Source organism: Ceratotherium simum, chromosome 30, assembly GCF_057802395.1.
Source record: "Ceratotherium simum simum isolate JZ-2026a chromosome 30, ASM5780239v1, whole genome shotgun sequence".
NCBI classification, from domain to species: Eukaryota; Metazoa; Chordata; class Mammalia; order Perissodactyla; family Rhinocerotidae; genus Ceratotherium; species Ceratotherium simum.
In genome coordinates this window covers 3,107,524-3,124,005 of record NC_141929.1, presented here as the reverse complement: position 1 = coordinate 3,124,005, position 16,482 = coordinate 3,107,524, and the positions used below count along the sequence as shown (strand labels likewise).

The 16,482-nt window shown below is 47.1% G+C and overlaps 1 protein-coding gene across 2 annotated transcripts in view; it reads right to left on the bottom strand.

The window, feature by feature from the left end:
• Window positions 1-7: 7 nt before the first annotated feature.
• Window positions 8-16,482, bottom strand: part of ZCCHC14 (zinc finger CCHC-type containing 14) — a 70,202-nt gene continuing 53,727 nt past the window's right edge. For both annotated transcript variants that reach the window (XM_014792645.2, XM_004437041.3), the window contains 9 exons: window positions 14,447-14,556; window positions 13,533-13,627; window positions 13,396-13,450; window positions 12,117-12,396; window positions 10,436-10,527; window positions 9,965-10,092; window positions 8,845-8,985; window positions 7,300-8,760; window positions 8-6,097 (listed from right to left, as the gene is read on the bottom strand). In XM_014792645.2, coding sequence (XP_014648131.2) covers window positions 6,042-6,097; window positions 7,300-8,760; window positions 8,845-8,985; window positions 9,965-10,092; window positions 10,436-10,527; window positions 12,117-12,396; window positions 13,396-13,450; window positions 13,533-13,627; window positions 14,447-14,556 — 2,418 coding nt within the window. In that variant the 3' untranslated portion in view covers window positions 8-6,041. The remainder of the gene's footprint in view (window positions 6,098-7,299; window positions 8,761-8,844; window positions 8,986-9,964; window positions 10,093-10,435; window positions 10,528-12,116; window positions 12,397-13,395; window positions 13,451-13,532; window positions 13,628-14,446; window positions 14,557-16,482) is intronic.

Genomic DNA, 16,482 nt, shown 5'->3' with positions numbered 1-16,482 from the left:
TAGACTGTAATGTAGCAGGTCACGACTCACTCTTGTGTATTTAGATGTGTGGAATGCCTGTATCTGTTGGTGAAGGTGTTTTCTGTAATGGAGGGAAAAGCAATGTTACTGCATATGGGCCCTCAGCCCCCAACCTCCCGTCAACTACTCTTCCCACTGCATGCATCTGTCCACATGGCCAACTTTTAATATGTATATTTTTACATTATGTAAATTCTTAATCAGCTTGTCTCGTTTAGATTGTATACAGCATTATATCTGACATTCTTGTAACTACTGTGATCAGTAAGATTCCTGTAAGAAATTCTGCTTTTTAAAAAAACAAAAATACCATGGTGAGAGGGGTGACTTACATCCCACATTAGTGGGTGATCACTCTATTTATAGGATCTTTAAAACAAGTACATTTTTAACGAACTAAGGTGAATAAAGGCACAACTAAAAACTGTCATCAAAGCTCAATTTAATGGATCAGTGTTTGAGACTTGGAATCCTGCATACTGTCTGTACTATCCAAAGCCAAGTAGGTCATCTCCTTCCTAACACGGAGCGTTGAGGCTGCTTTTGTTGTGCTGGGGGAGCAGTTGGGTGGAGAGACACGCAGCTCAGGTCTCTGCCTTGTCACGGGCACTTTCCTCCCCTTGGTCAAGGTCCTGCCACCTAGTCTTGTCTGTATAAAACTAAAACCTTGAGAACTTACAGACATGCCACCAAGTATGAGGATGGATGTGGGAGCTAGGTGTTTTGTGGGAATGAATAAACACTTGAAAACCTACCACTCTAAATGAACAACAAAGTAAAACAAAATATTGTGTGTGGTCAAGAAGGCACTATGTGGTTTATGGGCCCTCACACGAGGACCCAGTGGGGAGCTGCGTTACTCGTCGGAAAACACTGGACCCAACTCAAATTGAAGTTGGCCCTTAAATGTTTGTGGAAGAATACAGGGAATGAGGGGCTGGCTGGTGGCTTAGTGGTTAAGTTTGTGTGCTCTGCTTCAGTGGTTCAGGGTTCGTGGGTTTGGATCCCAGGGGTGGACCTATGCACTGCTCATTGAGCCATGCTGTGGAGGCATCCCACATACAAAATAGAGGAAGATGGGCACAGATGTTAGCTCAGCGACAATCTTCCTGAAGCAAAAAGACGAGGATTGGCAACAGATGTTAGCTCAGAGCCAATCTTCCACACCAAGAAAAAAAAAAAACACATGAGCTAAGGAAATGCTCTGCTTCCCTGAGTTCACTGCTCAGATGTGCACATGTCCCCCATCTTCAGAGGCCTGGCCTGCATGGTTCCCTCGACAACCAAGAGGCCCTGGAAGTGACCCCACACAGAACAAGGCTCTCCCTGTCAGAGGTGCTGCTAACGGGTGCCAGGAAGGGCCAGCTGTGTCTCCTGCTGTCATTTACCTGGCAGGAGCCCTAACCATGCCTGGAACTGTGTGCTTATGTGTGCACGCATGCATGTTTTTTTTCCTCTGTGTAACCACAGACCTGACAAGACCCAGAGGTCTTTGGGATCTCTGCTAGGGAAAAGGTGCCACAATCCTCCCTCTGGTGCCTGGCCCTGTTCAGGAGAACACCGCAGTCCTCAGCGAGCACATGCTCAGTAGACTGCCACCGTCGCAAATCCACAGAGCCAGATGGTAGCTTTAGAGGCAAGGGCACGTTCATACCACATTCACCACATATTAGGAAACACTCAAAGATACTTGAGATCTATTAATGGCAACCTTGATTTTTTTATGGAGTCTACAGCTCCATAAAACATCATTAAACATCAAGTCAAGAATTCACATTTCTGTTCACAGCAAGGACATTTTTTAAAAACCTGGGAAACTTGATAAATCCATTTTCTAAGACCAGGTATCCCATTTGGAAAGCTGGGAAGAGGGCAGAAAGGACTGACGCCCTAGTTTGGAGAGCAAGAACTGCAATTTATTTGAAAAGATGTGTGCTTCATCTTCTATGAGACCAAGACCCAATAAAATGAAACACAGCTTTTTTTTTTTTAATTTTTATTTTCAGTACATTAAATTTACTCATAAAAACATTCTAAAAATGTACAATTTTTCCTTTTAACAAAGTATAATAAAACATAAAAATCCCAAAAACAGAATACTTGACATTTACAATTCAAAATCAAATTAGCAGAATATTAAATATTTACAAAACTATATCTTTTAAAAATATTTATAAAGTTACATGCAATTTTGTAGAATTGACATAAAAGAATGGCTCAAAAATGGGAGAATTTTCCTTCATTCCTAAAAAGAAAATATGTCCAATAGAAGCTGTGAAGATTCTTGAGTACACGAGGTCTTCAGTTTAGGTACCAAAGCCTTGTCTTTGTGCATGTAAGAACCCAGCACATGAGGGGCTGGTACAATACCCGGGACCCACGAACGGCACTCCCCTCCCTCCATCAACAGTATAGTAACGCTGACCTTTGGCCTCAACCAGCACAGTATGTAGTTTTGTGAGTGTTGATTAAAAATACTTTCACAACCTCAGGACTTTTCAATAATTGAGCCTCTTCAGAACCCCATGGCTTTAAATGTCACCTGACTCATTCTTGGGGAGTCAACTGCACTTTGGAAAGGACGGCTAACCCGCTCAGGTTCCAGGCCCATCCTCTGGGATGGGCGGTCCAGCTGAGGCAGGGACATGGTTTCCCTTATGACCTTTAAGAGTCTACATCTAACACCATCAGTTATCAGTATGTATAACTAGCAAGGCATCAAATAAACCACCATGGAAGCAGGAAGAGTGACAAAATGACAGGGAGTGAGGAGGGTGCAACCCAATTCCCGCGCAGCAAGTGCATACCAGCAACACTGGAGTGAGTGGACGAGTGAGAGCCTCGGTCAGCCTGTGCCCAAACAGGAAACACATCACAGCTGTATGCCGTCAGGCGAAGTTACTCCCACTGCTCCTGCGCCTCCGTACAGTGTAGTGTAAACTAACTATGTTGACTTCTTGCGATAAAGGACCTAGAATTCTAAACAGTGAATTAAAATACTGAACCTACTAACTACTATATTAACAAGCTGACTCCTGTAATCTTTTGGAGATTATAGATGATGCTGGTTTTTTTTATTACCCAATCACATATTTGCTTTCAAGAAAATGATTTTATCTTTATTTTCATTATAAGTGCTAGCTCCCATTTCCTCAGTGCTCTTTAGCAATTAGGAGTTTTAACGTTTAAACGCTTTCCAATTTTCAATACTGCCGTGAAATAAAAATTAGAAAATAAGGTAGAAAATTGAGTGTTTTGCTTAAAATACAAAAGATTAAATAGTTGTTTTATCTTAACATTGTAATCTACTTCGATCTGTACATTCCACTGTCTCCATTCTTGGGTTAGAAACTTTATGACAGACTACACAAAGCAAAGTGGCTGGTGCCACACCTACCTGGTTGCCACATCATTTGGAAACTGAGCCCACAATTTCAGGAAAATGACTAAATAGCTTTTGAAAGGGTCAGTCTGACCTGTTTCCAACTGCTGAGGATGTCCTCTGAGGAAACACAAAATGCTCTTCAGGCTTACTGACTTTGGTTACTGTTCGAGAGAAATTCCCCAGAGAATACTGCTGGCAGATATACCCAGTCCAGTACAGGACTCCCTTGGGAAGAGATCCCACAGGTCGGCAGCCGAATGCTGTGTGTCCTGTGTGTCTCACATTCACCTTTCACACTTCTCCACTTGGAAGGGCCTCCTTGGAGACATCACACCGCACACGCACTTTCAAAGACATCTGGGAATTTTTCTAAGACCTTTGTTGACTGGAACACAGCCACATGATGTCTGAACTTGTATAACTCAATTTGAATGTCATACTTCAAATCGAGGTTTTTGTTTTCATTTTTTGTTGTATTTAATGCTAACCTCTAGTATTTATCAAAATATTTATAAGGGTAACAACAGATGCTTTCAATCCCCGATACTGACCACTAAAACAAAAAACCTAAATGATTTTTTTCTTTTGTTATGAGACAGTTTTCAACAATTTCACTGTGTTGAAATAGGATTTATTTAAAATATGTCTTTGTTTAAAAAACCAAAAAATTTAAAAGTTTGGCTTTCAGCACATATCCAGGCCACTGTAACGGCCTTCAGAAATATTAAAATCGTAAACATCAGTGAACACTCTAAGCCTTCCTTTAACATAATATGACAAGTTCCAGTCTAGTACTCTTTAAGGCAAAGTTGTGTCAGTTCTCATTATTTTGACATTTTGTAGTGTTTATAATTTAAGAGATCGATATAACATTCCCCAAAAAAGCTGTTGTAAGCATCACCATTGCTTCAAAACTGTATGTAATACTGTGTACCAGGAAGAGAGAATACAGAGGTCTGTCAATTCTGCATTGCATAGAAATAAAACTCTACTAAAATAAAACTCTAAGAAATTCTACTAAAAGCCTTTCATAAAAAAATGTAACAACTTTCTGCTTTAGTTTCCGTGAAGCCAGGAAACTGATCTCACAATGTGAAGCCTCGCATCACAGTGCCTCCAATTTGAGGGTAGTGTTTTTGATTCACACCAATTTTGCATGAGGCTGATTGTCCCATTTTAAGAATGGTCTGAATATTGTGATTTTCTTTTTTTAAATAAATATTCAACTGGAAAATCCCTGGGCAAGGCCTTACCAATCAATATTTTAATATTGAAGCCTTTAGCATTTAAATTATTATTATTATTTGAGCAGAAAATTCCCTTTAGCCTTGAAGATTTAAGTTCCTAAATTTCAGACCAAAACGCTCTCTTCGCAACGAGGTGAAGCTGAGAGCGGCGTAGTGAGGACTGTATTTCCCACCTTGACAGACTAGACTTCTGCAGATCTGTAGCTCTGTCCTGTTGGTGTGGTCTCTTTCAGAGTCTTACCACTTTCTATTGTTGTTGTCCAGGTAATTTTTAATGGAACTATCAATACACAGCCTAATGCAAAAGAAGCTGACAGGAGAAAATCTCAAATCTTTTGCTCACAAATTATAGGGCTGTATTATTGTTGAAATGTCTGTCTCAAGTGTGGATCCGTTAGCAGGAAGCCTTGGGGTCCTTGGGGAGTCCGTGTGAGATAAAAGAACTTGCAAACTGTGCTAAGGATGTGCAGCATCCGTCAGAGCCCACTCACAAAGGCCACGCTGTCACCCTGTCTCTGCAAGATTACTTCGTGGTAGAAGACGACAGGACGCAAAGCTACTGAAGGGCTGGGAAGGAAGGTATTCTCAAAGCTCTGACAACTAGGGATTCTCTGGGACTTGGACCCTTGGAAATTAAGTTGTTGCGAGTAACTATTTCTATTTAATAATGTAGTTTAAATTTATTTGCAGAAAAAAATTAAAAACCTGAAACTGCTACAAGTGTTTTAAGGAGGGAAGGAAATACTGAAATCTCTGCTGTGTTCTAAGTCATGTAGCCTGCTGGTGCCAACTCTCTAAAAACAGCCTCTCTGAGCTCCTACACCGACTGGGCTCGGGAGTCTTTCTCCCCGAGCTGCAGAAACTGACGTCAGGTTACATTCTTTGCTAGTGCAATCCTTAAAAAGCCCAGAGATTAGTGCCTAACCACTTCAGGAACAAAACAAAAAACAAAACAAAGGCTACATTTTCCCTCACCCAGGGGTGTTGAGAGTCTGCCTGATGGCACTCCACCTGGAGAACTCGCACCTTCGGTTCTCGAGTCCGCTCTCGCGTAGCTGCCCTGGAATTACGCGTGAGCCTAGAAGGACTGATCACGGCAATGCTCTTCAGGAGACGGGAGGTCTCTGCGCTGCAGCCAAGGGTGGAGGTGGCCAGTTTGACCCACCGCGGAGAGACCCACCGCGGCAAGTCCTGACATCAAGCTCCAATCTAGGATTTTGGCAATAAAACAGTTGCACTCCTACACTAGGTTTTCTATCCAGTCTAGTAAAGTAAAGCACCTTTGGATTAAAAATATTAAGCTCAACAGCAACTAGACTTCTCAGTTTTGTATTTAATTTTCCTTATGTCTCCATGGCTTAATAGTGTTCTGTTGCCAGAGAAAAATATCAATCTGTGGAGTCCAGACTTTCTGCTGGAGGGGCATATTTCAACCTAAAAGTACCTAGAGAAAGGGGAAAAAAGAGATCAAATTGGAATCACTGTAGAATTACCACAAACAACCGATCTGTCCAAAGTTACGTCCAGAGTCACTGCTCAAGACCCGGGTGCTAGAAATCTAGACCACCTGTTCTAACCATTCCCAGCTCCCCTCTCCCACTCCTCAACTGGACGCTATGGTCCAACTTGATCAAATCAGACAAGGGGTAAAAGGGACTGGAGAGCTTTATTCTTTGGAGCTCTTTTTCTGGGACTCAGATGGCACACAGCTGGTGGGCCATCCAACGTGCACCCTTCCCTGGGACAAGGGACAAGGGCAGGGAGGCCTGACCATCACCACGGGCTCTGGGCTTGCTGCTTCGGGAGATGCAGCACTGTATCAACAGGGGTAGCCACAGCCCACAGTCACCCTCACCTGCCACCAGACCTACTGAGGCCAAGTTGTCTTTAAAGCTCTCCAGGTGACTAAGACGCACAGACAGGTCTAGAGCAACCCTCGAAAGTCTACAGAGATCACGTAACTTTCCAAGGTTGCCCAGTGACTAGTCAGTAGCTGGGCCCAACGCTCTCAATGCCCAGTCTCATCTTCTTTCCAAAACAAACAGCAAGAACAAACCTGTTATAATAAACACATCAACATACACTTGAATTTGACTAAAGGAGACAGAAAGAGGGAGTGAAGTAAGAAAGGGGAGGAGGAAGACAGCAGCACAGTGAGTGAAGACATCACGACTCACACAGGACAGCCTCGGCCACCCTGGAGGGGAGGACAGAAGCGGGCACAGCGAGTGCCACCTGGAGCCTCTCAACTCAGGCGCCACGCCCTAGGCTTTCGGTTAAACGCTGGGGGTGGCGTTCGATTACCCACACTGCTCCCCCGGTCACATGGCAAGAAATAACAGACCACGGAGCCATCGGGCCAGACAGCCCCTCTCCACAGCCAGCCAGTCACGTTCTAGAATGAGGAATACAGATGGTCTTAGAACCAAAGTAACCTTTTTGGGGGCTTCAGAGCCTACCAAGAATTTCACGCTTTTTCCAAGAGCATTCAAAAAATTACTCTTTGCTTTAAAAAGAAGAAAGTTTACTATTATTTTCATAGGAAGTAAACTGTGGTATGTACCTCTCCGCGGAGGCAGCGCTGCACTGCTAACCAGTGTAGCCCAGTCTGCCTCCGGAGCCCAGCTGGCCGCGGCCCGCCTTTACCTTGCCGATTGAAGTCCATGGACGGCTGCTTGCAGTCCTGAGCGCGGTGACCGGTGGCCCCACAGTTGTAACATGAGAGATTCCCACTCTTTTTGTGACTGGAACCGTTGCTACTGCCCACCAACCCCTGGGCCTGGTACACGCCCGCTGCCCCCGCCATGAAGTTCTGCATGGGTGGGACGGCGAATGTGGACTGGCCGCCCAGGACGGGCTCGGGCGGCACGCTGCCGCTGTAGGGCGAGTGCACGACCGGGAAGGCGCCGCTGCCGTACTGCTGGGTGCCCACGTAGCCGCTGCCGCACACGGGGCTGAAGGGCAGGAAGGGGAAGGGGAACATGGACGGCCCCGAGAACGGGTGCTGGAAGTAGTTGGCGTAGCTGACGGTCAGGCCACTCGAGCCGCAGCTCCCGCTGCACCCGCAAGACGTGCACACGACGCAGCCGGGCGGCGGGCCGGGCGTGGGCTGCTGGGGCGCTGGCTGCTGCTGATGGTGGTGGTGGTGGTGATGGTTCTGAGCAGCAGCAGGAATGTTGCCGGGGGAGCCGCCGCCGCTGCTGCTGCTGTAGAAACTGCTTTCAGGGACCGAGGAGAGTGCGGGGCTGGAGCTGGGGGCTGGGCAGCTGGGCACAGTGGCCATGTTTGCAAAGGATGTGGAAGGGTGGCTACTGGAAGAGGCAGTGTTGCTGTTTGCACAGAAGCTGCCCTGCAGGGGGCCCACGGGCACACTGCTCATCGCAGAGAAGGCAGCTTTGGTGTTGGCTGTGTACAGAGCAGTCCGGGGGTTTATTATTGCAGGGGGCACACTTATTTGCACGTTATTAGAACAGGAAGTCTGCCCAGAAATGGCAGAATCCGCAGGGACGGATGACGACACCAGAAGTTTGATGGGTGGCCGTGCCACGTGGAAGACGGTGCTCGACGTCCCCGCAGCTGCCGTGCTCGTCTCCACCACCAGGGCCGGCTGCGGGGCCGGCTTCATTACCCTGTCCAGTGCAGACGCATGGACAACTTTGGCGCGGGGACCAAAGGATACGGTGGGAGACACAGAACTGCTCTCAGCAAGTCCAGAGAGGACCTGCATGGGCTGTGGGGGGACGGCCGCGGGTAGCACATCCATCATGGCGTTGCCAAAGCTCTTGTCCACTTTGATGCCACTTCTTGGTCCGGAGACTTTACTCCTTTCTTCTAGAGACAGTAGCGAGTGCATAGAGGACGAGAGGAGCTTCATGTCCGCGCCTCCCCTTTCCGATTTGTGCACAGAATTTAGCATTCGGATGGGTGCGATGTGCGAGGCTGCGCTCATCATCTGTGGAGGCAGTGGGTGGTGGCCTGACGGGTTGGAGCCTGCCTCATTCTGCACAGGGAGAACCTGGGCTGTGGGTCTGGCGGAACTTGAAGTGAAATGATTGAGGAGCATTACAGGCTTCTCCTTCTCAGAGCCCTCCAAGTGGATCTCCACACCTAGAGATGGAAACAGAGCGGTCAACACAGCTTCACGGGCCAGGGCAGAGGCAGGACAGCACGAGCCACGCTGAGCGCCCTTACGTCTGTCGTTCTCCTCGGCACTGTCCGAGCTCTCTTCCCGCGCCTGCACCCCCATTGGGCTGGGGGAGGAGCTAGAGCACTCTGAGGAGCTGCCTTCCCGGGCCGTCTGGTGAGGGGGCTGCTCCACTTCCACCCGCAGCGCTGCAGAGAAGGGACAGGTGACAGTCTGAAGGTGGCACCCACAGCCACGCACTGCAGGCCGCCGACGGGCTGCACCAGCTAGCATCTGCTGCGCCCTCCTCGCTCACCTCCACGCACGTCTATGGCACCCGTTTCTCCACCTCCAACCAAGGAGGCAGCTACTTTACGTCCACATTCAGACAGGGCTCGGAGAGTCTAAGAAATGCTCAACTGCCCGAGGCCACACAGCTAGGGACGCAGCAGATGCCCACACAACAGTGCTCTCAGAGCTAACTCAAACGCTGGGAACAAGAGAGAAGCGTTCCTGAACTACCACAGTGCTAAGAGAAGTCCTCACCCACAAACAAGGGGGGACACCCTGTTTTACGAGGGCGAGGGACAGAAGACCTTTTTAGTCAAACAGCCACTTCAAAGATACACTGGCATTTTTTTCTTCCTGGTTTCCTGTGACTTGTGATATTTCTACCGTATAAAGACAACAACAAAGCAACTGTTACAGGCGTCCCCAACCTTTTTCTGAGCAGAGGGAGAAGGCAGGGAGAGGAGGAGGATGGTGGCTGAAAAATGAGATCACTGAAGCTTCAGGTCCCTGAGAGCAGGAAGGCTCGTGGTCAGGCACGAAGGAGAAGTCAAGATGGACCTGCCAGGTCACAGCCTAAACATGACCTCTCAGCAGCCATCTTGAGGAAGAGAGATTTTGATCTATTCTGTGTACTTCCTACTCTTTCCCTCGAGCCACTCTAGTTTCTAGATCTAATTCTTTTGCCCAAACTACTTCAGGTGAGTCACCAGTCTCCAGCTTCTAACCCAAATGTCTCTTCCATTTTCCTATGGTAGAGACAATAACAGCTAAAATAACGAAATGTAACTGTAAATACTGAAAAATGTAAGTGGCAAAAGGGTGTGATCTACAGTCTAATTACTACCAAGAAGAACAGACCATGAGCCATGTGTCAAGGCCGACCCGGCCCTCACCCACCTGCAGCGTGGCTGCCTCGCATAGCCTGCACGGGCCCCACGTGGCTCGTGGGGGGGACACGGGCCACTCCACTGCTGGTGACCGGGGCTGGGGCTGAGGGGTTCAGGCACCGTTTCTCTGACTTCTCCCTGTGCAATAAGAAAGCAGGTAAACGAGTGTTCAATTCTTCTCCTGAAGAACCTTTTAATGTTTCACAAAATTCTGCTTAAGTTATATTCTATACAAAGGTGACTTCCATCAAAATAATCTCCAGGGTGGAAAATAACCCATCTGACTTGTCAGATTCACTATAAAGGGCCTTTCCTAGCAACCAAAGCCACATCTGCAGAATTTTAAAAGCATTAATTAAGGTTTGATAAGCAATCAAAAGTAATCCAGTCACTGATATTTAACAAAACTGTAAGTCCCAGCATCTGTCCAGCACGTTAGAAACTAAAATGAACACACGTCTCACAGCCATTTCACACTTACTTCTCCAGCTCCAACTGAGTCTTCAGTTTTTTCTTTGCTCCCATGGTGAGGGATTCAAATTTATTTAAATCTTCTTCAGTAAGGCTCAGAAACTTCCATAGAAGAAACAAGTTACAAAGTTACTGAGAATTAGGATTCTGAAAACAAAGAGTTTAATAAACATACTCTACCTCTAGGATATGTAAACAGATAATTAGATAATACAAGACCTAGAAACACTAAAACATTTACTTGCTAAATGATTTGGTGTCCACAGTTCAAAATATGAGCGCTCACTTTGTGTCTGAGGGTCACAGGCTGTGTGCACCACGCCTTCAGCACCGGCAGCTGAGCCATGGCTGGTGAGGACGGGCACCTGGGAGGTCCGTGCTACTCGGGCAGGTGACTCAAGAAAATGTCTTGCAGTTTCAACAGCCCCCCCGGCCCCACGCCGCCCCCGCCTTACACTAAGCAGACAAACCACACCCTGGTTCTCATGACAGTCCAAATGTGATTGGTGATTTCAGCCATCTCAACTCAAGACGGTAGATTAAAACTTTAAACTGATCATGACCAAGTTTAGTAAAATCTGTTTTTTTTTTTTTTTTTTTTTTTAAAGATTTTATTTATTTATTTTTCCCCCAAAGCCAAAGCCCCGGTAGATAGTTGTATGTCGTAGTTGCACATCCATTCTAGTTGCTGTATGTGGGACGCGGCCCCAGCATGGCCGGAGAAGCGGTGCGTCGGTGCTCGCCCGGGATCCGAACCCGGGCCGCCAGCAGCGGAGCGCGCGCACCCAACCGCTAAGCCACGGGGCCGGCCCAAATCTGTTGTTTTTAAGATTTATGAATCCTAAACCGAAAGTATTACAAATATACTTAAAATTTGTTTTTTAATATGTAGTAAAAGCTTGATTTCTACGTTCAATTGCAGATTTTTGGACAAATGAAATTTTTATGTAGATAAAAGCCACCAGGTCATTTTATCCAGCAGGGGGAGCTCAGAATTGAAACACCGTGTAAGGTCTAATTTAGTTTTATCAGTGATACCGAGACTTAAGAAATTTCAGAGTTTTTTTTAATAATGAAAAAATGCTCCTCATCAAAACTCTCTATTATAAAAAAAATTTTTTATGTAGAACTGAAAGACATCATTTTCATGATGGAAGACGTCAAATTCACCTATTCCTTTAGCTATATGACCCTACATCAAGCCAGATCATTAGAGAGCCACCTACTCGGATCTAAGTATTTGGGCCCCTTGTAAAGCCGGCCTTCCTGAACTGAGCGTCAGCATGTGCACAGGTGCACTGACAGACACCTAAGAAAGGGGGGCCTGGGCACCAAAGGTCACTGTTGCTACCTACTGCAGGGCTGCTGGAGACATAATCTCCTTCACATCACACAGAGGATCTAATTTGTGAAGACCCCAAACTATCTAAAAAAGCTGTTTACAACCAATCAGGTTCCAGTTTTTGCTTCGGCTGCAGGCAGCCTTCAAAGTCAAACCCAATGCCTGCCTCCAGCAAGCATGCAAGACTCAGGGCACGCATCTGGAGGTGTTAAATACCAGGCAGTGTGATTCCCACATCATAAACAGTTCAGACACCCAGCTCAATTCCTCGAGGAACGAGGTCAGAAGACAGACAGGTTTCCTGAGAAAACAAGCAAATTCTATACTGCCTGCTTAGTAACCAACATACCTTCTCCATTGTGAGCTGTTTAAAGACGGGGTAGTATTTGTGCAAACGGAGCTTCCTAAGCCAATCTAAAATCCCATTCTGCTCCTGTGTCTGAGGGGTCTGCAGACTGGAAGGCATTAAGATGGCAGGCGAGGTGTCCATCTGGGTCCGGTAGGCCAGCGCCGAGCCCGTGCCCCCAGCGTGGGAGCAGTGGGGCAGGGCAGCTGCGCTGGCCGAGTGCTGCATGTGATGCTGGGTGCTGCTCTGAGAGGACGGGATGCCAGCCACTCCACACACAGGTCTGTGGGGACAGCAGACAGCTGGTTTTCAAAGGATCACAGCCTCTGCACAAGATCACTGTTCGAGGTCTGCCCGAGCCGGCTTCCACACCCTGGACTGCCTCCGAGGTCACGTCCACTGTTAACACAGAGCCTCTTCTGCTACTGCCCCTCCCCACATCACCCTGAAGTTAACGTACACATGTCAGTGTGTGCATGTATGTTCATGTGTCTACTGGTGTGATGTGCTTGCGAGTGTGTCTATCTATCTAAATACATAAATGTGTGTCTACGTGTGTGTACCACCACCAGACCTGTGGCTGAGCTGCCTACTTACCTTCTGTTACTTCTATCATAGGATGATACTGAACTGACTCTCAAATCTTTAATATTTTAATTAATTTTTTTGAAAAGTAAATCCTTGAAAGCTGGAGGAAGCAAAAAGCATTCTACCTTCTGTCCTTGCCCCTTCCTCCCTAAACTGCAAACCCACATACATTTATTACGTGCTGACAACGTACCAGGCAGAAGGTGCAGAAACAAGCCAGCACTTTCAAAGACCTCATTATCTGACCCGTGTGTGTGTGCTCTCTGTGACGTCAGCCCATTTTCACGTTGGCTGTCAGTCCAGACAGGTAGCCTGTTTGTCACCTGACCACTATCACAATCATTGAGGGGTCTCACACTGACAGAGGACCCCCAGAGCAGCAACTCTGGCACCTTGTGGTAGGAGCTTGTAAAAATGAACATTCTCAGAAATTCTGGTGACCTGGAATGTGCAAGGCCCAGAAACTGGCATTTGTAATAAGGGTCCTTGGGAATTCCAATTCCAGTGGCTCAGAGAACCACTTTTTTTGGGAGACATCATAAATTGGATTATCTCTATCTAATTCCTCTCTCAGTATTATTCAAGACTAAGATGGAGAATGACTGATCTCTAGAAACAGTTATTTACACACAGTTAGAAGTAACCTGTGCACAGTGCTGATCTGAACCGTGCTGGTCACATGGTAATGTCTCACCTTCCAGACACACCCATCATGGTACCGACTTTAGAAAGGGCAGGGTTGCCAGGACCTGTAAGGGAAAATAGATATTATAAAACGTACAGACAATAAAAATGTTTTTATTTTTATTTAATCACATTTTACAAACTCACTTGGACTTTGAAGCTGTTGGGTGGGAGATGAAGTGCTGAAAAATTTCTTAACATGGTCATTTTTTAATATGTGAGAAGGTAATGAAGCCAAATACCTAAAAATTAAACAAAGTAGTTTTATCAACATCAAAATGGTATTACCAAAAACTAATTGGGAGAGAAACTGTTATTTTCAATTAAGAGAAATATATATTAGAGGAAAAATTAAACAGAAAAGACCTTAACCTGTGTTCTTCCTGCTCTGATTCCATCTAATTCTTGTCGGGATCCATACTGTTTCCCACATCTCTTTCTTCATGGACACTGTATGAATCAAGACTTTCTGGGCCCACCAAATGGGCAGTGAGCTGTACGTGAACACAGTCAGTGCCCTCACAATCATCCAGGACTTGCAGCCTCTGCGCTGCAACTAAGTCTCAGGTGCTAAGATGTCCGTCCGTGTGCAGTCCCAGAGCCCAGGTGGCAGGCCTGCCCCTGCTCGCACCTTTACAGAACCAGTATGCCAGGATGTGGCTGAGGGTGCAAGGACAAGGGCCGAAGAGACTTTTTATTAGGCCCTTGTTTTATCCTGGAATAGCCTCAACTTTCAACTATACGTCAGAAACATTCATCAGATTTTATTTCATAAGACTGCCCAAAATGGTGGCATATGCTCTGAAATTTCTTTACTCAGATCCTCAAAGTCACACCGAGGTTATTAAGATCCTTCAAATCCTTCATAATGATGAGAAGCCCTAGAAGCAAAGTAGAGGCCTGAACCATCCAGGGCAGCATGGTACCTCAAGAGCTCCTTGGATGACCAGGCAGCTCATGTCCAGCCCTGCCCTGCCCACACCACAGACGGGCAGTGGTCACTGCAGGGCCAGCAGCAGGGCTGCTCCCCCACAGCCCTTGGGTGGAGTGAAGAACATTACCTCAGGTCCGCTTCCAGATCCATGTGGTTTCGCTCTACATAAAACGAATCTGGGCCAGCTAAGCAAGGAATGAATTTCTCCAAATTTTCTTCCGGGTACAGCTGAGACAGCTGGAAGAAAAGAAGCAGCACAGGGAGCGTGTCAAATCCACTTCACAGTAGCATTTACTCCTCCATTTACGAAAACCCCGGGCAGGTGCTAGATGGTGACATCTGCTGGTCTGATACAATACACCATTCTCTTAGCTGTTTGGGGTTCTACATCCACTTAGGATATAGAAAGCCAGAAAAGAAGATCACACTCCCACCATAACATCAAGAAAAAGCTTACTCATCTACACAATCGTACCTTTCCTTGAGCCCATCAGAGAGCTGAGCTGCCAGGCCACCATGTGAACTGAATTTCAAGAGGGACCTGCCCCTCTGAGGAGAGACAGGACACAGGAACTGTCTCAGCTGTGGCAGAGCATGAGGAAGAGGTGGCCGCCACCCAATCAGACAGAGGAGATGGACTAAGTTGGGGACATCCCCATGGGCTGGATGTGGGCCAGACATCAGTCACCCAGGAGGCCCAGACACAAGGGGAGTGTGCCTCATTCCCCAGCTCTCTTCCACAGGCAGGAGACTGGAGAGACCCTCCACAGGCGGCACAGGTGTGGGTCACCGCCCCTCGGGGCCAGGCAGGAAACCCTGTGCCTTTCCCTGGAGACTTCTCTTAATCCAAGGCAAAAGCCTTTAAACTGCTGGGAGAGGGACAAGATTGCTCCTGCTCCCAGAGCCCAAGCAAAGACCTCAAGTTTCTGGGGATGAGGCAGAAGCAATACTTTCCCGCCTCTGGGGGAGGTGTAGGAGGGCCTCCTGGTACCAGGCCGTGGGCAAAGATGCTCTGCTTCTAGAGGAGGCAAAAGCAAAACGTCTCTGGCCCTGAAGAAGGGGCAAGAAGCCGTCCTGGGCCAAGGATCCGGCTGCTGGGGAAGGAAGGGGCAGGGATGCTGACAAAGACCCTCCCAAAGGCCCTGTGCCTGGCACTGAGGCTGGACCAGGAGGACAGAGAACCCCCCTCACTCCCACCACAAGTCTATCCCCAGGCAACAAGTAACAGCCGTCTACGCCGGGGCATGAGGGGTCAACAGAGTAGGGAGACCCCCTCCGTGCCACGGGCACACGAGGACTGCTGACAGCTGGGGGTGAAGCAGGACCACTGAGAAGAACCCTCCGACAGTCTGGGCCCCACTGGAGGCTCAAGCTCCCAGCAGCCCTCCACTGGAGGGATCTGAAGCCTGTGTGAAGGTAACCCAGGCAACAACAAACCCAAACCCAGCTCAACTCCTGACCAGATCAACTCAAGGACCCCCTCATGGTCCGACAGGAGCAGTAGCACACCCAGTTCCAGGCACACATCCTGCTCCCTCAGTCTCTGTATTTTCAAAACGCAAGGTCTAACATTCAATCAAAAATTGCAAGACACACACAAAAAAGTAGGGGGAATAAAAAACTATTGTCAAGATAATCATCAGAATCAGCCTCAGAAATAACTCAGATGTTGGACTCACAGACAGGGACTTTAAAATAACCCAGATCAACATACTAAAGGATTTGGTAAAACAAAAAGCAAACAAACAAACAAGGACAACGTGCATGAACAAACAGGAAATTTCAGCAGAGATGGAAACTTTATTAAAAGACACGTTAAATGGAACAGCTGAGAAAAACAAACAACCATGGTACCAGAGATGAAGAATTCAGCAAATTCAAAAGGCTCATCAGCAGCCCGGGCAGAGCTGAGAAGAAACATCAAGAAACGTGAAAACAGAAATTATCCAAACTGAAACGCAGAGTGAAGGAGGAAGAAAACAAAATGAGCATCCAAGAGCTGTGGACAATGTCACAGGTCCGAGGACACGGTACCTGAAGCCCCAGGAGGAGAGAGAGAGGGTTGGGGCAGAAGAAATATTTGAAGAGAAAACAGACAAGAATTTTCCAAAATTAATGAAAAACAGCAAACCAGATAGCCAGGAAGGTCAGAGAACTGAAAGC